Genomic DNA, 17,405 nt, shown 5'->3' on the forward strand with positions numbered 1-17,405 from the left:
ACTGGATTATGGTATTAGTCGATCCTGCAGATAAAATACAGCATTTACTAGGATTCACTATCTTCTTCACAGAGTACTATCCTTAACACGGCAGTTCCTCAGGATCTTCTCTCCCATGTATCAGGGATCATCACTACACATCTTCCTTTCGGCTCTTCTACACAGCCCTGCTTCAGTTGTGTTCCTCTCCCCGTGGCAGCTTCCTCAGATCTGCCAGTCCTTCGGTCCTCCTTTTGCTGCCACCAGCTCCCACTCCATGAAGAAACCGGCACAGCGGTGCTCGAGCCAGGCGAGAGCCACTGCTGTGGCCCAGCTTGAGCCCTCCAGGTCCTCTTGAGCCAACTGGCTGCTCCCCTGGAGGTCAGCTGGATCTCCCAAAGAGCCTTCACATACATCTGTCTCTGATCCGCGACCACTATCTGCCTGGCCGTGGCTCTGGCTCGGAGAGGGGCCAACAGATAGCTCCAGGGAGCCCTCCTCGGAGCTGGGGAGGTCAGGGGGTGAGGTGACAGGGTCTCTGTCAGACAGGTGTCTTCGACGAAGCCGTGCTTCCAGCATCAGGGGAGTGTCATCCGGAGTGTGGTGGAAAGGAGGTGCACTTGGCTTAGCAAGGGAGCAGGAAGAAGGAGAAAAGGTAACATGGTGACTAGTGGGGGCACCAGGAGGCTTGGTAGCGGTGGATAAAGATGGAGCACTGGGAGATGTGCAGCGGAAGGGCGGGCTGAGGCTGCGGCGGTGGAGGCTGTAGGGTGAAGCCCTCTTCAGGCGGTCCAGGGGGATCTGGACACAGTCAGAGTAGATCTCTGTCAGAAGAAAAGCTCCTGATGCCAGCTGCAGACGCACCTGATTTGACACCATATAGACACAAATTAATAAATGTGCACGCTTGTGTGAGGGTAAATATATATGTTGGAAGAGTCTGCACAGCTCACCAGGGGCAGGTAGTCTGGAGCTTCAATTTCAGGTCGTTTCTCAGTCTCTGCAGACAGACAGTGAGACTTGAGAGGAACCTGCTTTCCTGATGAAATAGAGGACCTGAGTCTGCCCAGTGGAAATCTGAAATACACAGAAAGAGAATATATATGGAATATACGCATTTGGATGTAGACACCCCTCACAGGGGGGTTCACATTTGATGTGAAAGTCATACCTGGCACCAAAAAAGCTCTCCATCGACTTGCTCTCAATAGATCGCTGTGAACGAGCGCATGAGGCACCTGTTATTGTTGGGGCTGTAGCAGAGAAGGCACTACCTCCTACACCTGAGAGGGCAGCGTGGAGTAAAACAAACAGTGTTATTTCATCAGCACAGTGATTAAGTAATACTCCCTGGTTGTGTTTAAAGGCTCAGTTCACCCTTTACAAAAAAAACAACTTACAACTGCCCCTTAAAAATGGTTTGCAGTGTATTTTGTGGATGAATGTTTCCAATGCCTCTAGAAAGAAATGTTGCTATTGAAGCACCTTGCTGGGAGCACCACAAAGAAAGTCGATACAGTTTTGTTGTGCTGGGGCAAAGGCAATCTTAAGAGACTGACATCTCAAGATCTGGGTCAATTAAACCAAAACTGTCTGCGTAACTGGATACCACTAGGGGTGAGAAAAGTTGTTTTGTTTTGTTTTTTCTAATTTTGGTGAATTGGTCCTTTAAGAACAACCTCAGTGGTTGCAGATGTGTATACTTAAGCTAGGGGAGAGTAACTCTGATTTCTCTCCTTCCATACAGACTCACCTCGGCGTTTGCACTGGCTTTCTGGTCAGACGCCTCTAACCTTGAGACTACAATGTTTTCACTGATCGAGACGACTGTAATACTTACTAGAGTCCCAGGATGTAAGGCTACAGGGTGACGCAGGAGTGTCATCTCTGTCTGAGAGATACAAAGATTGTTGATGACCTAAAGTCTTGACAGCAGAAATGGGTGGTGGTATCTGTTAGCCTGTTGTACCTGTAGAGTTCCAGGTGTCCTCGATCTCTTCACTGTCTCCACTGGTGCGCCGTCTGCCCAAACCAACAGAATAGGCTCTCTGCCTGCGACTACCAGCCTGGGCACTCCACCTGTTCCCCAAATGCACCCCTAAACTCACACACACACACACACACACACACACACACACACACACACACACACACACACACACACACACACACACACACACACACACACACACTGTTTTCTCAGATATTATATAATTACTTTTAAGACTGGATAGTACTCTCTATCACAAGTAGACTACACTATGTGTAACATTGTTGTCCGTGTGGGTGTAATAAGTCACACCTGTGTTTTGGGCATCCACGCTGTCTGGCAAGCCTTTGTTGGGGTTGTTATCAGTGGTAGTGAAGGCTGTGTACATGCAGATGATGTTACAATGCTTGCTGGTCTGGATAGCCTTCATACGGTATCGCTTCGCTGAACCTAGGAAACAGCAAGGAGTAGGCAATATGTATGCTGTATAACTTTAAGGACCAGTTTGAAGGATTTAATAGCATCCAAGCAGCAACCTCCAGGGCTGAAAAATGAAAGCCAATGTGGAGCTACCCCAAAAAATTAAGCAGAAATAAACATGTCTAGAACCTGATACAAAAAATAGCTAATTTCCACAGCCTGGGCTGCTGAAGAAACATGGTGGACTCCATGCATGAGGACAGGCTCCCTTTGTAGATATGTCAATCAATATGACTTAAATTAAGCGTCAATAGATCAGTGAGATAAGCACCTGACATCAAACCTCACCATGTCCAATGTCGCTCTCCTTCTCTGCCATTTTCTCAAAGTCCCTTATAACTGAGCGAGCAGTCAACTGGTGAATGATCTCCTCCCATGGTTCCCCTCCTCTTCCTTCTTCCCCTCCTCCCCCACATCTTTCAGCTGCTGGTGTCTCCTGGCCCTCAGGGGTCCAGAGGTGCCCCAGGTCCACAGTGACCTCCCAGGACATAGGCCTGCCACTCAGCATGCCGTGAATAAGCGAGCGGCACTGACCCGGCGGGGGATCCTCGGGGGGAACAGCAGTAAAGAGGTACTCTGGGTCTGTGAAGCTGTCCCAGTCCAGAGGAGAGGCAGGGAACAGGAGTCCATCTGAAGGTCAGAGTCAGAGAGAAACAGCCAGGAATTTGTTAGAGGCAAGGCAGGAAGGATAGTCCTGCTTTTCTTAGCACTAAAGCTTACTGGAGTCCGTGAGGCTTCTGTGGGACAGTGTCCCCCTTGATGGGGGCTTCGTCTCCCCATCGCTTTCATCCAACTTCCCTCCCAGCGTTTGGTCGAAGGAGACCCTCTCCAGAGCTCTCCTCAGGCGATGCATCTCCAGCTCACCCTGGGGGGACGAAAAACTCCGTGCTGCCATGGTTGAACGGGCCAGTGCTTTATGTCTCCTACGACACTCCTCACCTCCATCCAGACACCCACTCTGGTTGTCAAACTGAAAACCAAACATGTTCAAAAGTTGTTAGGCTGTTTATTAGGCAGTATGTCTAAGATTAAAATACATTAGGGTGATCTGCTACTTCTGGTAATGTGTGGTACTGTGTATCTGTGATATTTTGTACATTCCAGGGGTAATGTGATGTACCTCTGTTGTGTGCCTGCACTTTTCAACAATCCTCAATAATGACTGTCAAGTAAGAGTCACAAAGCTAGAGGTTGCACCCTTCTATCAAAACACATCTTGTGGCTTTATTGTGTTTTGGTTTATTGTGTTGGTGGTTAAATTGGTATCTTTCATTCTCTACAATGGATTGCTCCCACTATTATTGTTGTAGTTTGTCACAAAGTAGTGGGCAGAGAAAGCAAAAATGATCTTTGATTCACAGGACTGATAGATGAAAACATTTTATGCTGTCAAACTACTTTGAAGCGGGGGTGGAGGTCTCTTTTCATGACTTGTTTCATCTAAGTTATGGCAGCAGGACCACAAAAACGTCTTGAGGGTGATTCTGTTACCTTTTCTGGCCTGTTGTCAGGGGTTTGAATCTCTGAGAGATTCTGTTGCCAGGCAGAGTCTGCCCAGCGAGACAGGGATGATCTCTGTTCCGGAGCGGGCATCTTTTCAAGGCCTTGGGGGAGAGAGCCTGTATCCAGCACTGAACCAGAGGAGCGAGGGTCGGGCAGAAAGACCCCGGTTGCAGAGTCAGAGTTGGACGAGGCATGTATGTGTGAGTGGGACTGTGTTTGTAGACTCCGCTCACTGCTGAGGGAGCAGCGAGTGAGGACGTACTGCTCCTGGATATAAGAGCTCTCCTGGATCCTCCTCCTCACGTCACTGGACCAGTGCAGCTCCACACCTAGAGACAATAAAAGCTAAACGTCAGCCACTATGGCATGAGGTGTCAAGTTTCAGATTCTGCATACTCAGTATACATTCACCACAAGATCCATTGATGCACGACAGACCTGGGCTGGTGCCAGGTTCTGTGTCTCTGGCACATGAGAACTCAGAGGAGATTTCTCTGGAAATCTCTCTCAGTGCCTCCTCCAAGTCGGTGCCATCTGCACATGTCACCACAGGCATTAACTCGGAGGCAGGAGGAGGTGAAAGTTCATCATTTGACTGGCCAAAAACCGAACCCGTGGAGCCACGATGAACACCTTTATAGCACCGTCCTTGAGACTATAAAATAAGACAGTTAGATTAGATCTGTTTTCCTACGCCGACACACACAAACATACTTTGAAATAATGTAGTACACTCTGGTAGTACCTCTGTCTTTTTTGCTTTGAAATTCGTCATATCATATAGGGTGCAATATCCTATCAGACGACTCCCAGGGTAGAGAGGAGGGATTTCATTGGGTGAAAGAAAAGCCTCCATGTTTTCAGGCAGGTACCAGTCAATCCGCACATCAGTCAGCACAGGTTCAAAGGCCTTTTTCAGAGACTTGATCAACTGGGGATAAAGATTGTAAGTGCAGCTGTCAGATAAATTTAGGGGAGTAAAAAGTGTAGTATTTCCATCTAAAATGAGGTGATAAGTAAAGTAAAAGTACCTCAAAATTGTACTTGCTTACTTGACTTAATTTTGTCCACTGCTAGTAGTACTAATGTGATATATATTTATCTCTCAAAGTAAAATTCTGCTTATAATTTTTCTGCAGTTCATATTTTCTCCAATAGGTGCTGCAGTGGTGCTGACCTTGGGCTGGAGTCTCTCTTCATCATCCAAGAACTCTGTAGTCCCTCCCGACAGTTTGGCGACGCCCTGCAGGAGTCTCCTGCAGGCTCGGGGACCAAGGCCCAGGCCAAAGCATCTGCAGAGGTGATTCAGTACATATGTCAAGTTTTTTATCACATCCCCTGAGAAGACTGAAATGATACCACAACTGTTATGTGAGAATCTTCACTTTCGACTATTGCAGTGTGGTCTTTGATGCTCTGCCTGCACTGTGCAGCAATCAACTACCAGCCTCTCACTCAGACTTGAATAACCATCTGTTTGTGAAAACATAAGGGCATACAGAGACTTCCATAAGTCTCAGGAAAGAGAAAATGTGGAGTCATCAAACAGGCAAAACTGTTTTTGTTATTTGTCTAATTGAGAATTTGAAAGGAGCAGGGGACAGAATAACTGAAAATGCAACACGACCAAAAATACAAGACAACAACCGTGTACAAGGTGTGGAGGGACAGCCAAAATACAGTGGAGAAAGTCACTCCAATAGCAGAATACTAATGAGAGATAAATGGAGTTATTGTACATTGCTGAGGGGCCTGGGGGAAACCGGAGGGGCGTGACTCTTACTGCAGAGGAAGGCACTTAACTGGATTACTGGGCGGGGCTGAAAAATACCTCAACCCTTTCTTTCTTTCTTTCTTTCTTTCTTTCTTTCTTTCTTTCTTTCTTTCTTTCTTTCTTTCTTTCTTTCTTTCTTTCTTTCTTTCTTTCTTTCTTTCTCCACAGCGCTTTGGTCTCATATCTTCAAGATGGCCATTTGCTTGTGTCCCCTCTCTTTCTGTCTGTTTCTCTCTCCCTCTCTATCCTCTCCCATGGTGTCTCTGTCATATTTATCACCTCGTTCTGCCTGCACTCACTGCACTCCACTCCTCTCTGCTTCCTTGTCACACTCAGTGATTTAATGTCCTATCACATGGCAGCCTCAGAATAAATCTTTGTTAACATTACACGAATTAACGTCCATTTTGTACATGTTTTTGCCTCATATTAGATATCCATTTTTTTGTCCTAAATATCTAATTGGCAGTTTACTTTCAGCTCAGTACCTGCCAGCACATGTGTTTCTGCGGACAAGCTCCAGTACTTTAGCCACATTGCTGATGGATCCATCTGTGATGATGAAGACCTGGCGAGGATATGAGCGCTGCATGGGCTGTTGGTACACCCAGGACAGCGCCCCCAGCAGGTTGGTGCCTCGCATGTCGGCTCTCATCCTCTGGACGTACTCATATGCCTGCATTAGAGTGACCTGTGTGGATACGGAGAGAAACAGAGGAGGAAAGATGCTATCGGATCTACAGTAAGCTGGGAGAGGCAAGCTTCAAACAACAACACCTGTCCAACTGCATGACGTCGCCTTTGCAAACATACACCTATGTTGTCGAGATAAATTCACTGTTTGATATCAGATGCCCCAATTACCCTGTGAGGGTAGCAGAGAATTGAATCAGTGCATCTCTAATAAAGCGAGAGCAAACAAACACACATTAGCACCTGCTTTAAAACCCCCTCAAATCACACTGTGAACAAACATGCCTGACAGGAGAGGAGATGGAGGACATGTCCTGATGCATGAAAGGTCACCATATGGTCAGGAGTATGTGCAAAGACTGTTTGTCCTTGCAGCCCCTGGTCTGGATAAAACCTGATACTCTGCTACTAAGGCAACCCAAAGAACTGACCTATTGCCTGATTAGATGGTAGACAAAATAGAACAGATAGTCCTACATGGTTGAAAAACATCTGCTTTTAGGAAACACGATCCCAATGTTCAATGTGCCGTCTTTGACTGAAAACACTTCATATGTAATGAAGAATAACCTGATTTGTAACAGAAAAGAACAGAAAATCCTTGAAACAAAACCGATTCAGATAATTATCTATCCCAAACAAAGTCCTTGTGTAAAGCTAACATCAGTGCTGAGCTTGCTGGAGGTGAACAGAGGCTTGATGGTGGTGCCGAAGCCCACGATGTTGAGCATGGTGCCTGAGGGGAGACTCTTCAGTGCCACCACCATGGCTTCCTGTGGAAAGATGAAGAGATAGATAGGATGGGGCCAGATCCATGTACGTGCTTAAATCTACCAACAGCACTGGTTCATTGGTATGTTTTTATCCTCCCTGCAGCTCACCTTCACACGACGGATGTTGGTGCCACTCATACTACCACTGCGATCCACGAGGAACAGCAGCTCTCTGGTGGCTTTGTGCAGCTCCAGAGGCTCTGATAGCAAATCGGGGCAGAAGTTCAGCATCAAGACAGGGCTGTTCAGAATGTCTTTGTGGTATCGCTTCCTCACAAACTCCAGCTGCAAGAGACCAAGTGGAACATTGGCATGTCAGTTTGTGGCACGTGTGAGATATCAGTAAAGCAAATGTGAGTATCTACTGACCTTCCTCTCAGGTTCTGAATCCTTCCGAGTGCAGCGAATGAAATCACGGCGTGAAGAGATCTGCTGCTCATACTGGATGAATGAGAGCCTGCCTCTCTCCAATATGACCAATGGGCTGTGAGGTTCTGTGGAAGAGTTTTGAGTCACATTCAATTATCAGGGGAAAAAACTGACACAAGAAGGAAGGGAAAAACATTGGGACAGTTTTCAGTTGCTCACCGCTGAGGTGCAGAATGATCTCTATATGTCTGTCATATGGATGCTCCTGTGCCAAGGTGATGTAGGTAGCAGAGGCACTTTGGGCACTGGGGTCTGCATCTGCCCTCAGAGCATGAGTGGGGCTCTCCAAGCCTACACATCAGTTTAGGAAAAAACAGGACAAAGTGAGAGTTTTCATGGGGTTTAATGTGTTTTTAACAGTGGCTTTTTTAATGAAGATGTATCAACACCAGTCATGCAGACTCTTTTTCATAATTTGAGTGTGCTTTTTCAGTTTCTACAGCACACACCACTGGAAGAGAATTAGTCTTCCTTCTATTCCCTTTTGATTTTGTGTTCTGGCTGTGTTTGGATTCAGGCCCTCTTCAGGCCCCCATTAATTTTATGCTGTAATGAGATTGCCCACTATTACCCACTATGGCGTGGTTCAATGGCTGAACCACTGGCTCAAAGATATTTGAGGAAGAAAGGCAGTACCAGCCAGCAGGCAGGCCCCTCTGACCAGCAGCTGGAAGTTGAGCTCGTAGGGTGCCAGGTTGGCAGCTGGACTGGTGAAGATGGCATGGGCGCACTGCTGCTCTGAGTCGAGAGCCCGGTCTTGTTTTCCTGAGGTGGCACCGAAACAGCTGGTTGGTCTGAGGAGGAGAACAACATACAGCACTCTGTCCTTACTGTGTCTAATTTACTGATATGTACATTGTCAGATCAAATTGTGTTGCTACAGTTAGTCCAAACATAAATACCCATTTTCTTCAGATTTCCCCTCATTTTCACTCTTGCTTGAAGTCATCTGACCAGTGACGATTGGGGTAAGCAACGTTGGGTAGACAATACGAATTGCTCCATTTTCTAATGTGGGGAGTTCTAATGTGGTGCTTATGACAACGGACACGATATCCATGGGACCAATGACGCCTGTGCCCACAATGAAGGTGGTTCTTTCAAGGTCTTCATCCAGGATGAGATGTCCTAAAGCACAAATATAGCATTTACTCACATCATCCACTCACATCTTGTACATTAGAGTCCAGTGCTCGCTGAAATGTAGATGAGATGTCTTTTTAAATAAATCCCACAAGAGATGAATGAATGAAATCAATTTTAAATCTGAGATGAGAAAAGTTAAAAGATTACCCTCTCTCCAGCAGCAGCAGCAGCAACAACAACAACAACAACAACAACAACAACAACAACAACAACAACAACAACAACCTTTCCTTCGTTTCTGACCTCACAATCTGTTTTGTGCAGTCCCAAATAAAATCATTCATGCCTTAAAATGAAAATAACCCAATGCTGTGTAAGGGTTACTTGAATCTGTGTGGTGTTGGTTGTATTAGAGAAATTACTTCATGCACATGATATCACTGTTTCCAATAAAATACTACGCACTTCAAGTTGATATATGCTTGTACTAAGTGAATGCCATTTCACCATTAGGCAGGCAGCCAAATCTATTTGCCTCCCTTGTCTGTCCTCTCTTCCCTCAGTGAGGTTAAAACAGGACAAAGAAGGGACTTACTGCAGTTATATTTACATTCATGCAGAAAACAGATCATTACAGCAACAGACAACAGTTCAACCAGTGGTTGAAATGACTTGCAGTTCTGCTACTTTATAGAACAAATTAAAAATTTTATCTATCAGCAAAATACAGGAAGTCTCACCAGCTTTAATTTTCTGAGCTGAAAGCTAAATGTGTAGTCTTTTGGAATCATATCAGATAATTATACAGGCATAAGATCTGTTTCTTTTACAGTAGTCCCCCATCCTCCCTCCTCACCGTTGGTGCATTGCATGTCGAAGCTGGATCCCCCACAGCATCCCCACTCCCGCCCATTTCCACAGGGGCCCTCAAGACCAGATCCAGGGCACCAATCCAAACAGCAGTCCTTCAGTTTCCCTCGGTTCTGGATCTGGACCCCCACCAACCGGCCCGCAATCACAGCCTCAAAGCCTACCACAACTTCCTTTTCCCCAAGAGGGTACACGAACACACCTAGATGTTTGACACACAAAACAATGAGTTTAGACTTTACCAAACAACAGAACATTTAGCATAATTCAACTGTATATATTTTTTAGAACATGATAAAGATCTGCTTTGGCATTTCCAAAGTCTCAAACTTCATTTGACGTTTTCACTGTAGCTGCTTTGGACATAATTGTCTATGAAATTAATTTACTGGGATGGCTGTCATGCTGACACAGCAGTTTTTCAAAAAATGTTTCAAATGCTGTTTTATCTTATTTGGTAGTTATTAACCATATTAACTGGGTTAACCAACTTTTAATTAATTATTATCAGTTATCGGATCAGGATTGAATTTAAACATGTCAGAATTCTGACCGCGCTCATCTGGAGTAATGAGACTGTCACCAGTAAGGTCCTATTGCTTCATGCTAACAGATGTGACTGACCTATTATTGTCCTGTTAGATTTAAATGTAGCTTTTGATAACTTTGAAGCATAGATTGAGTTGAATTTAAATGGGACATTTTGTTTACATTCAAGTGATCAGTGGTGTTCCTCAGGGGTCAATCCTTATCCCTCTACTGGTTTCAATTCACTTACGCTAAATCCAGACATCATAAAAAAAAAAAGAAAAAAAAAAAGGCCTTTTGCTGATTAACATGGAAGGAAACCACATAATACTGAGCTGGCTGTGAGAAATATTGGGTTACTATTTGATGCGGACTGTTGTTTTGAGGTTGAGTAAAAAGGGCTGTCTAGTTATTTTTCTTCCAACTCAAACCAGACTCAGAGATTTCTTCCTTTTTCTGATATGATGACAGTCAAAATATTATTCAGTTCAACTTGCTCTAAGACTGTTTCATCCACTCACCTTCTACAGACTCTATGTCAGCATTGGCATAGGTAAGGTGTGCGGTGATGCCCAGGGAACAGCCGTTGGCACACGACTTGATGCAGGAGGCCTTGAGTAGCAATGGTTCCCATGTAGAGCAGTTTCTCAGTCCCACCATCCTTCCAGGGCAGCAACAAGCCTCGACTCTGCATGAGAACACAGGTACAGTGAAATGGTCTGAGTAGATGGGAAGAATATGTGAGTGTGCATCTAAATTCCCTCATTTTCCATTTGTGGCTCAATCACAGTAATCTTTGCAAATCAGACCTGATTTTTCCTGCATTGATTAAAAGCATCTAAAATGTCTACTGGTGTCACATTTATATGTATATATACCTGCCAGATATTTATTTATATGTATCAGCTCTTGGAAATGCTATCTCCTGTCCTCAGGCTCTTAGCAACCAACTGTGGTAGTTTGAGTGTAAGAGGCTTGGTCAATTATTAACATGCAGGTCAGCACTTACTACATTATCCATCATGCCTAACATATGTAATCAGTCGACCCATATGCAAATCCATGTGAACTGAGCACAACTGTCTTACTCTCAACTGCTCAACTGCACTCTGAGCCCACTGTGACGGTAGGATGGTAAGAAACGGTAGACTTTACTCTTTGCTATACTGGATAACAAACAACCAACTTATCCCACTTTGCTTCAGAGCTTCCGTTTCTCTAACTCGAGGTGAATGCAGTAATTCTTCACGATTGACTTCTTAATAAGTTTAAGTGCGGCAGATGCAGAGACCAGTGCGCAAATCACAGCTTAGTGGATGGTAAACTGCAAAAAACTGTGTGAGTGTGTGTGTGTATACATGTGTGTTTGTGTATGCACACGTGGGCATTTGTGTGCGTGTGTGTTTGCTGTGGTCCAGGTAATGGTTTTTTCACATCTACCTTTCTAACAAGATCAACAGTCTCCATCTGGCTACTGTGCTCTCAGCTCATAACAGGCAAATAAATGCCTGGTTTGTTAAAGTAGGACAAACTGATGCTGTCACAATACAAACAAAAGGAAAAGTACAGCATAGCACCTCTCTGCAGACTGCTGAGACTCAGAACTGTGCTGAAGCTGAAGAATAAGTCTGAAAGACTGTCTGTTCAGCTTTGTCACTGAGAAAAGAAGACAGATAAGGACTTCTTTACACATGAATTAGTCGTATGTGTGTGCATGTCTGGTTTTAATTAGAGTGTATCAACATATGGTAACCTTGTAAAGCTCCATTTGAAACTTAAATGTACACATTTACAAAATAAAATCTGAAAAACATTCGGTAACACATTTTGGAACAAGTTGCTGCAGTAGCTGTTGTCTCAAGAATAAAGCTTTGAAAGCAAATCCAGATGTTACAGAACTACAGTTCTGCATTTCCTCTGTGAGGTTTAATTATTCTGTCTGGGGTTTTGCAGTCCCATATCTGGCAAAGACGTAGCTCTGGGCAACACTGCAGTGATCCCCTTATGTCAGTTACAAGCTCCAGATAACAAGCAAAACAATCCTTCAGAAACACTTACTGTACTGTTCAGTGCAGTGTCTGATAATTTGCCTCTGTGTCCAGTCTCTGCATCACTCCACCATCACATCTGCTCGCGGGTTTCCCAGTGATACAAGGGTAGGACTTTTCCTGCTAACAGATACTGCTCTCCTCTCTCTCTCTCTCTCTCTCTCTCTCTCTCTCTCTCTCTCTCTCCACAAATCCACCAGTTGCCATATAAGGAAAACAATCATTTGACAGAGTCACATATTCAGAGATATGATGTTACAAATATAGTTCAATAGAGTATCTGGGATAAAATCATTTATGTATATTAACAGATTGTTGCTTGCATAGACTATCATGACACATCAAACCAAAATCTCGAGTAACTACGTAAAATATACTTTCTGCATCAGGCAATCAGTAAATATGAATTAAAATGTCCCTTCTCAGCAGACCTGGAAATGTCACTGTGGTGATCAATCACCAACATGCAGCTGTGCACTAACCTGCATTTCCTGCTAAGTGAAATGTCATCTGCTTACCTGCTCTGACCTGAGCCACAGTGCTGATCAGAAACTATGATCCTGAACCTGCTGTTCAGGCACAAGCTAACACACAACGGTAACCGAGGCAGTGCCTGCTTTTCATCCAGACAATTGGCTGTGATGGTAGCAGCACCATAATTCATGGCTAATGGCTCAGCCAGAGAGGGGAGGGAGGGTGATGTGCTCTGCCTCTTCCAACAGGTCAGTCAGACAGCAGCAGCAGCAGCAGCAGCAGACGTGGGTAGGTGAGACCAAAGATACAGCAGCTTTTCGTCTTCTCCATTTTAATGGATCCAGTGCTACCAAACAAATAAATAAACAGTAAAGGTACATTTCAAAAATAAATAATGAGAGCATACTGTATGGAGTGGCAAGTAAGTTATAATGAGACATATAAGCATGACTGTTCTGCTGTGTGTTGATTTCTTCATATTCTTAAAATATAAGGAATTACTACGTTAAGCAACGAAGAAATTTCTTTTCTTATGTTATTGTTTGCTTCTCAAGTTATTATTATGCGCCATTTAATCTATAGTCTTTACTATAGACGAGTGTTTGGAATATAATAAAGCAAAAATAATAACACAATTTTAATCAATTTGTTTAAACTTAAAAGTTGCATCACAGACATACACGAAGTGAGCAGACTTACAATGATTAGTGAAAGCATGACTGCAGTAATTCATTATATTTTAAGAATATGAAGATATCAACACACAGCAGAACAGTCGTGGTTATATGTCTCATTATTACTTACGTGCCACTCCATACTGTATGTTCTCATTATATATTCTTAAAATGTACCTTTACTGTGCATCTGTTAAAATAGGCTGCCGAAATGAGCAGCAAAAAAGGTGTTGGGCCAGGAAGAACCAAGGACACAAGACTGTTTGTTTCATTTAAATTTTTCCATCATCAGAGAGAAAGAGAGAGAGAGAGAGAGAGAGAGAGAGAGAGAGAGAGAGAGAGAGAGAGAGAGAGAGAGAGAGAGAGAGAGAGAGGAATTTAATCTGTGTCCCATGCTGCCTCCATGTGGCCTTTTTCATGTCCTATCTATTTAACTATTTAACAATATTATATTATCATCTTCCCTGTTAACTTGCGAGGCATCTTCCATCCTATTGATTTCATCACATTCAAGTCAATCACATTCTTCACATCTGTCAGTTTTGTACTGTTTCTGCCTGCTGAAAAGTCAGAATCAGTATTGAAAAGGCTGTTGTTTTTTTTCTTTTTTTTTTGAAAAGTGCAAAAAATGTTATTTGAAGGTGCTACAGTTTTTTTTAAATAATGTGTTTCCAGTGAAATATATATAGTTAAATATACCTGTCTTAGCTATAGCAAAATAACATTTACAAACAACAATATAACTAAGGTTAATACTTCTACCCAACTGAAGAAAGTAATGGTAAATTAACTTATAATCTGGTTAACAAACTTAGTCACAGTTAAGTTAGCTAGGTTAACTACAGTTCAGCATTATTCAGCTGACTGTAAGCAATACAAGGAGCTCATAAAGGTTTAATCGATCTAGCAGAAGAGCTTGAACATATCAGGCTGCTTGTTAAAGGAACCAAAGGCTCAAACCCCTGTTTTCACTCCGTTTAACATCCATGCATTCAAGGGCCATTCATGTAAGCTCACAACATGCAGGACACTGCAGTTCCAGCAGGGAAGGATGACCAGACTGGACTGCAATTCTGTAAATGGAAAATTTCAATATTGTGACACTAGATGTCAGCCTTTTCAAGTCAGCTGGAGCACGTCAGTAGCGCACTGTCAGCACTTCATGTAGTTTCTTCTGTATCTGAATTTTCAGCTGTCCAGTAGTCCAAACAGAGGCTATATTTAACCTGTAGTTTAGGTGCACACCAAGAGCAATGGTGATTCTCATTTACAGCTTTCAAATACATTTCATTGCCAACTTAGTTGTAAAAGTGGAACTGCACATAATAACATCATGTAATGTGTTTTTCTCTTCTGACTAATTAACATAACAGTACATTTTTTAGTACAAGTACAAAGTACAAGTACAAGTTTAGCTCACAGGTTTCACACTTAGTGTACAATTCCTCCCATTTTTGCTTTTACATTGCCTGACTTACAAATTCTCTTTTCTCAGGATGTCCCATACATTGGGTTGTCCCAAACATTAATGGACAAAACAGAGCTGGTGAGTGCTTGGAAGCTGATGGACTGGTTTAGTGTGTTGGTGTGTGTACATGTAGGCTGGACAAGTGAAAACAGCTGGACACACTGTGGGCACAGGAATGCTGCATCAGAGGAAACCGAATTTCAATCGTTTGCACTTACTATTTAGAGAAAACTTTTTGCTCTGTACTTGCAGCATCTTGCTGATTGGACTCTATCAGAAGACAGTTTTGGTTGGCAATGATCTACATTGCGTTTAATTATGCACTTCAGCCCTGCCATAGAGTACATTTGTATATAACAAACAAATGGTTGTCTTGTTGTGTTTCTGTTCATTGTGGCTTCAGGTGCAAAGAGTGTGAGACTGTGTTTTAACCTCCAGTGGGTGGATAGTGTGAACAAGAGCAATGAGGCCTGCTCTTATGTGTTACAGCACACTGAGAGACACATTTTCGCACCTGGCCTCACTGCCTGCAGGTGAGGTACATCCACCTGTAAATGTGGAATAGTTCCAATACATCTACCAAAGCCTGAAAGAGCAAAGGGACAGAATGGGATGTGTCCAGTGTGGGGATAAAGTGCAGGTTTTCACCCGTCAAACTTAGCTCAAAGGTCAAAGATGCAGCCTGTCAGCGTCACTGACCATCAAAGCATCATTTTGTGAAGGGGGCCTGCCCCGTGTTACTGCTGGGTGGAGGAAACACTGGACCCTTCTTTTTGTTCATAAATAAACATAAGAGAACTGAACTTCAGCACTACAGCAAATTTGAGTTAAATTCAAATGTAATCCAATTCTAAAATACAACTTAAAGTCTTTCCTGTGACTTGTGATTGAATTGCACCGAGTGACTTCATTCAATAAAAATATAACATGACAAGACAAAGGGCCTGTGATGATAAATGATCGTCATTATTATAATTATTATAGACTTAATCAACCACATCATCATTATCATTCTATTAAGGTAAAGTGGATATTTCATTATTGAACAGTTGGTGGTTAATGTGCATTTAATGGCAGTTATGAGATTGTTGAGGTCATAATAGATCTAATTAACAACATGGATAACAATGACCCAATACAGGCCTGTGCAGACGAGCTGCTCTTGCCTGACTATTGTCAGGGGGTTCAAGTGTCTGTCTGTGTTGAAATGTTGGGAACCTTTTCTCTCTTGCGTACCCCACTGACCTAGATTTCAATTGTTTTCTGGCTGAGACAATGGGAGAAATGGTTTCATAACTGAACACAATACCTGGGTGTTATTCAACACGATTGTTGTTAAGGTTCTCATTGTGGTGTGATTTTGTGCTGAGCGTTGTGTGTTTTCTTTATGTAACCTGCTCAAGCAGCCAGCCGGTGGCGAGCCAGTGCAGCCCACAATAAATCTCTTCTAGACGGTTCAACAGATGATTGTGCATTCACATGAATTTCTGCAGCCCAGCTCATCCAACCACTCATGTTTCAGACAAAAACACATTTCTTACAAGATTTTTAAAAATGTTCCACTCTCCAAAGAAATACTTCATTATTTTAACCTGGGAGACAAATATGTAATTTAGTGTCTCACTGAAAATGAAGGACAGCTGTCTCCTGGGCCTGAAAAACAAAATCACATTGGTTATGAGCTGCTCATTCTTACTTATACTTACTGGTGAGGTTTCCAACTTAATCTTGAATTGAGGATGATAATCTATGCACCATCCTGCACTATGGAAGTCAGATGAGACTAAAAACTTGCTTACATCTGGTGTTATCCAACATTTTAGTTTGGGCACCTTTCAAACAAGGAGCAAATCAAAGTGCTTTACATAAAGCAAAGAAATGCAGTATAAAAAAAATAAACACAATAATACAGAATATGAAAAATTAAAATAGAATAAAATGAGACAGAAAAATTCTATGATAGGATAAAAGACCAGAAATACATCTATAGTGCAGTTACAGTGCAGTAATAAGATGCCCCAAATTCACTAAAGGACCTAAAAGGACAGAAGAGGAATTAATAAAGCAAAGGCACAGCAACAGCAGAAGTTTGACTTAGATTTAAAACTTGCTTAAGATGATCAAGAAGTTGATTCCAGCAGCTAAACGCAGCTTCACACTAAGTGGTTCTGACTCCAGGCAATACCAGTTTGTGGCTTTCATTGAGGATCTGAAAAACCTGCTGGGTTAACGTTCATCCAACATCCAGTATTTTGGCCTGAGGTGGTGAAATCATACCAACAACGTTCACAGATACACCATGTACCTAAATTAGTGTTAAATTGAGGGCAAACCCACACAAACTGTCCCATTGATTAAAGAGCAAATTTCTGCTGAGTGTGATTATTTACAATAGAATAACCAAAGATGCTAAAGTATAAGAGGTGCTCAACCTTTTGACCAGCAGTGTTAATGATTAAATGTAGCCACTGCTGGGAAAGAATAGAAAAGGTAGAACAGCACCAGTTGTAGTGATAGAAACAGGCAGGCGGCGGAGAAAAGACAGACACAGTGCTCCATACTCGGTGGATAGATGAAGGAAGAGAGAGCAGAAGGCAAATTAATCAAAGGACATCAAAGGAAAATAGACTGAGGGA

The 17,405-nt window shown here is 43.0% G+C and overlaps 1 protein-coding gene across 1 annotated transcript; it reads right to left on the reverse strand.

The window, feature by feature from the left end:
• Window positions 1-204: 204 nt before the first annotated feature.
• On the reverse strand, window positions 205-12,241 carry vwa5b2 (von Willebrand factor A domain containing 5B2). The gene is made up of 22 exons (XM_070974072.1): window positions 12,164-12,241; window positions 10,627-10,793; window positions 9,564-9,779; window positions 8,524-8,749; window positions 8,258-8,415; window positions 7,781-7,912; window positions 7,562-7,686; window positions 7,301-7,477; window positions 7,082-7,192; window positions 6,215-6,417; window positions 5,130-5,244; window positions 4,685-4,883; window positions 4,391-4,585; window positions 3,941-4,281; window positions 3,170-3,419; window positions 2,738-3,079; window positions 2,227-2,419; window positions 1,949-2,058; window positions 1,820-1,870; window positions 1,151-1,262; window positions 933-1,056; window positions 205-843 (listed from the first exon to the last, which is right to left on the reverse strand). The coding sequence occupies exons 2-22, from the start codon at window positions 10,763-10,765 to the stop codon at window positions 205-207; spliced, it is 4,158 nt and encodes a 1,385-aa protein (XP_070830173.1). The 5' UTR covers window positions 10,766-10,793; window positions 12,164-12,241.
• Between the last annotated feature and the right edge of the window lie 5,164 nt (window positions 12,242-17,405).

This window comes from Chaetodon trifascialis, chromosome 11 (genome assembly GCF_039877785.1).
Source record: "Chaetodon trifascialis isolate fChaTrf1 chromosome 11, fChaTrf1.hap1, whole genome shotgun sequence".
Classification (NCBI taxonomy): domain Eukaryota; kingdom Metazoa; phylum Chordata; class Actinopteri; order Chaetodontiformes; family Chaetodontidae; genus Chaetodon; species Chaetodon trifascialis.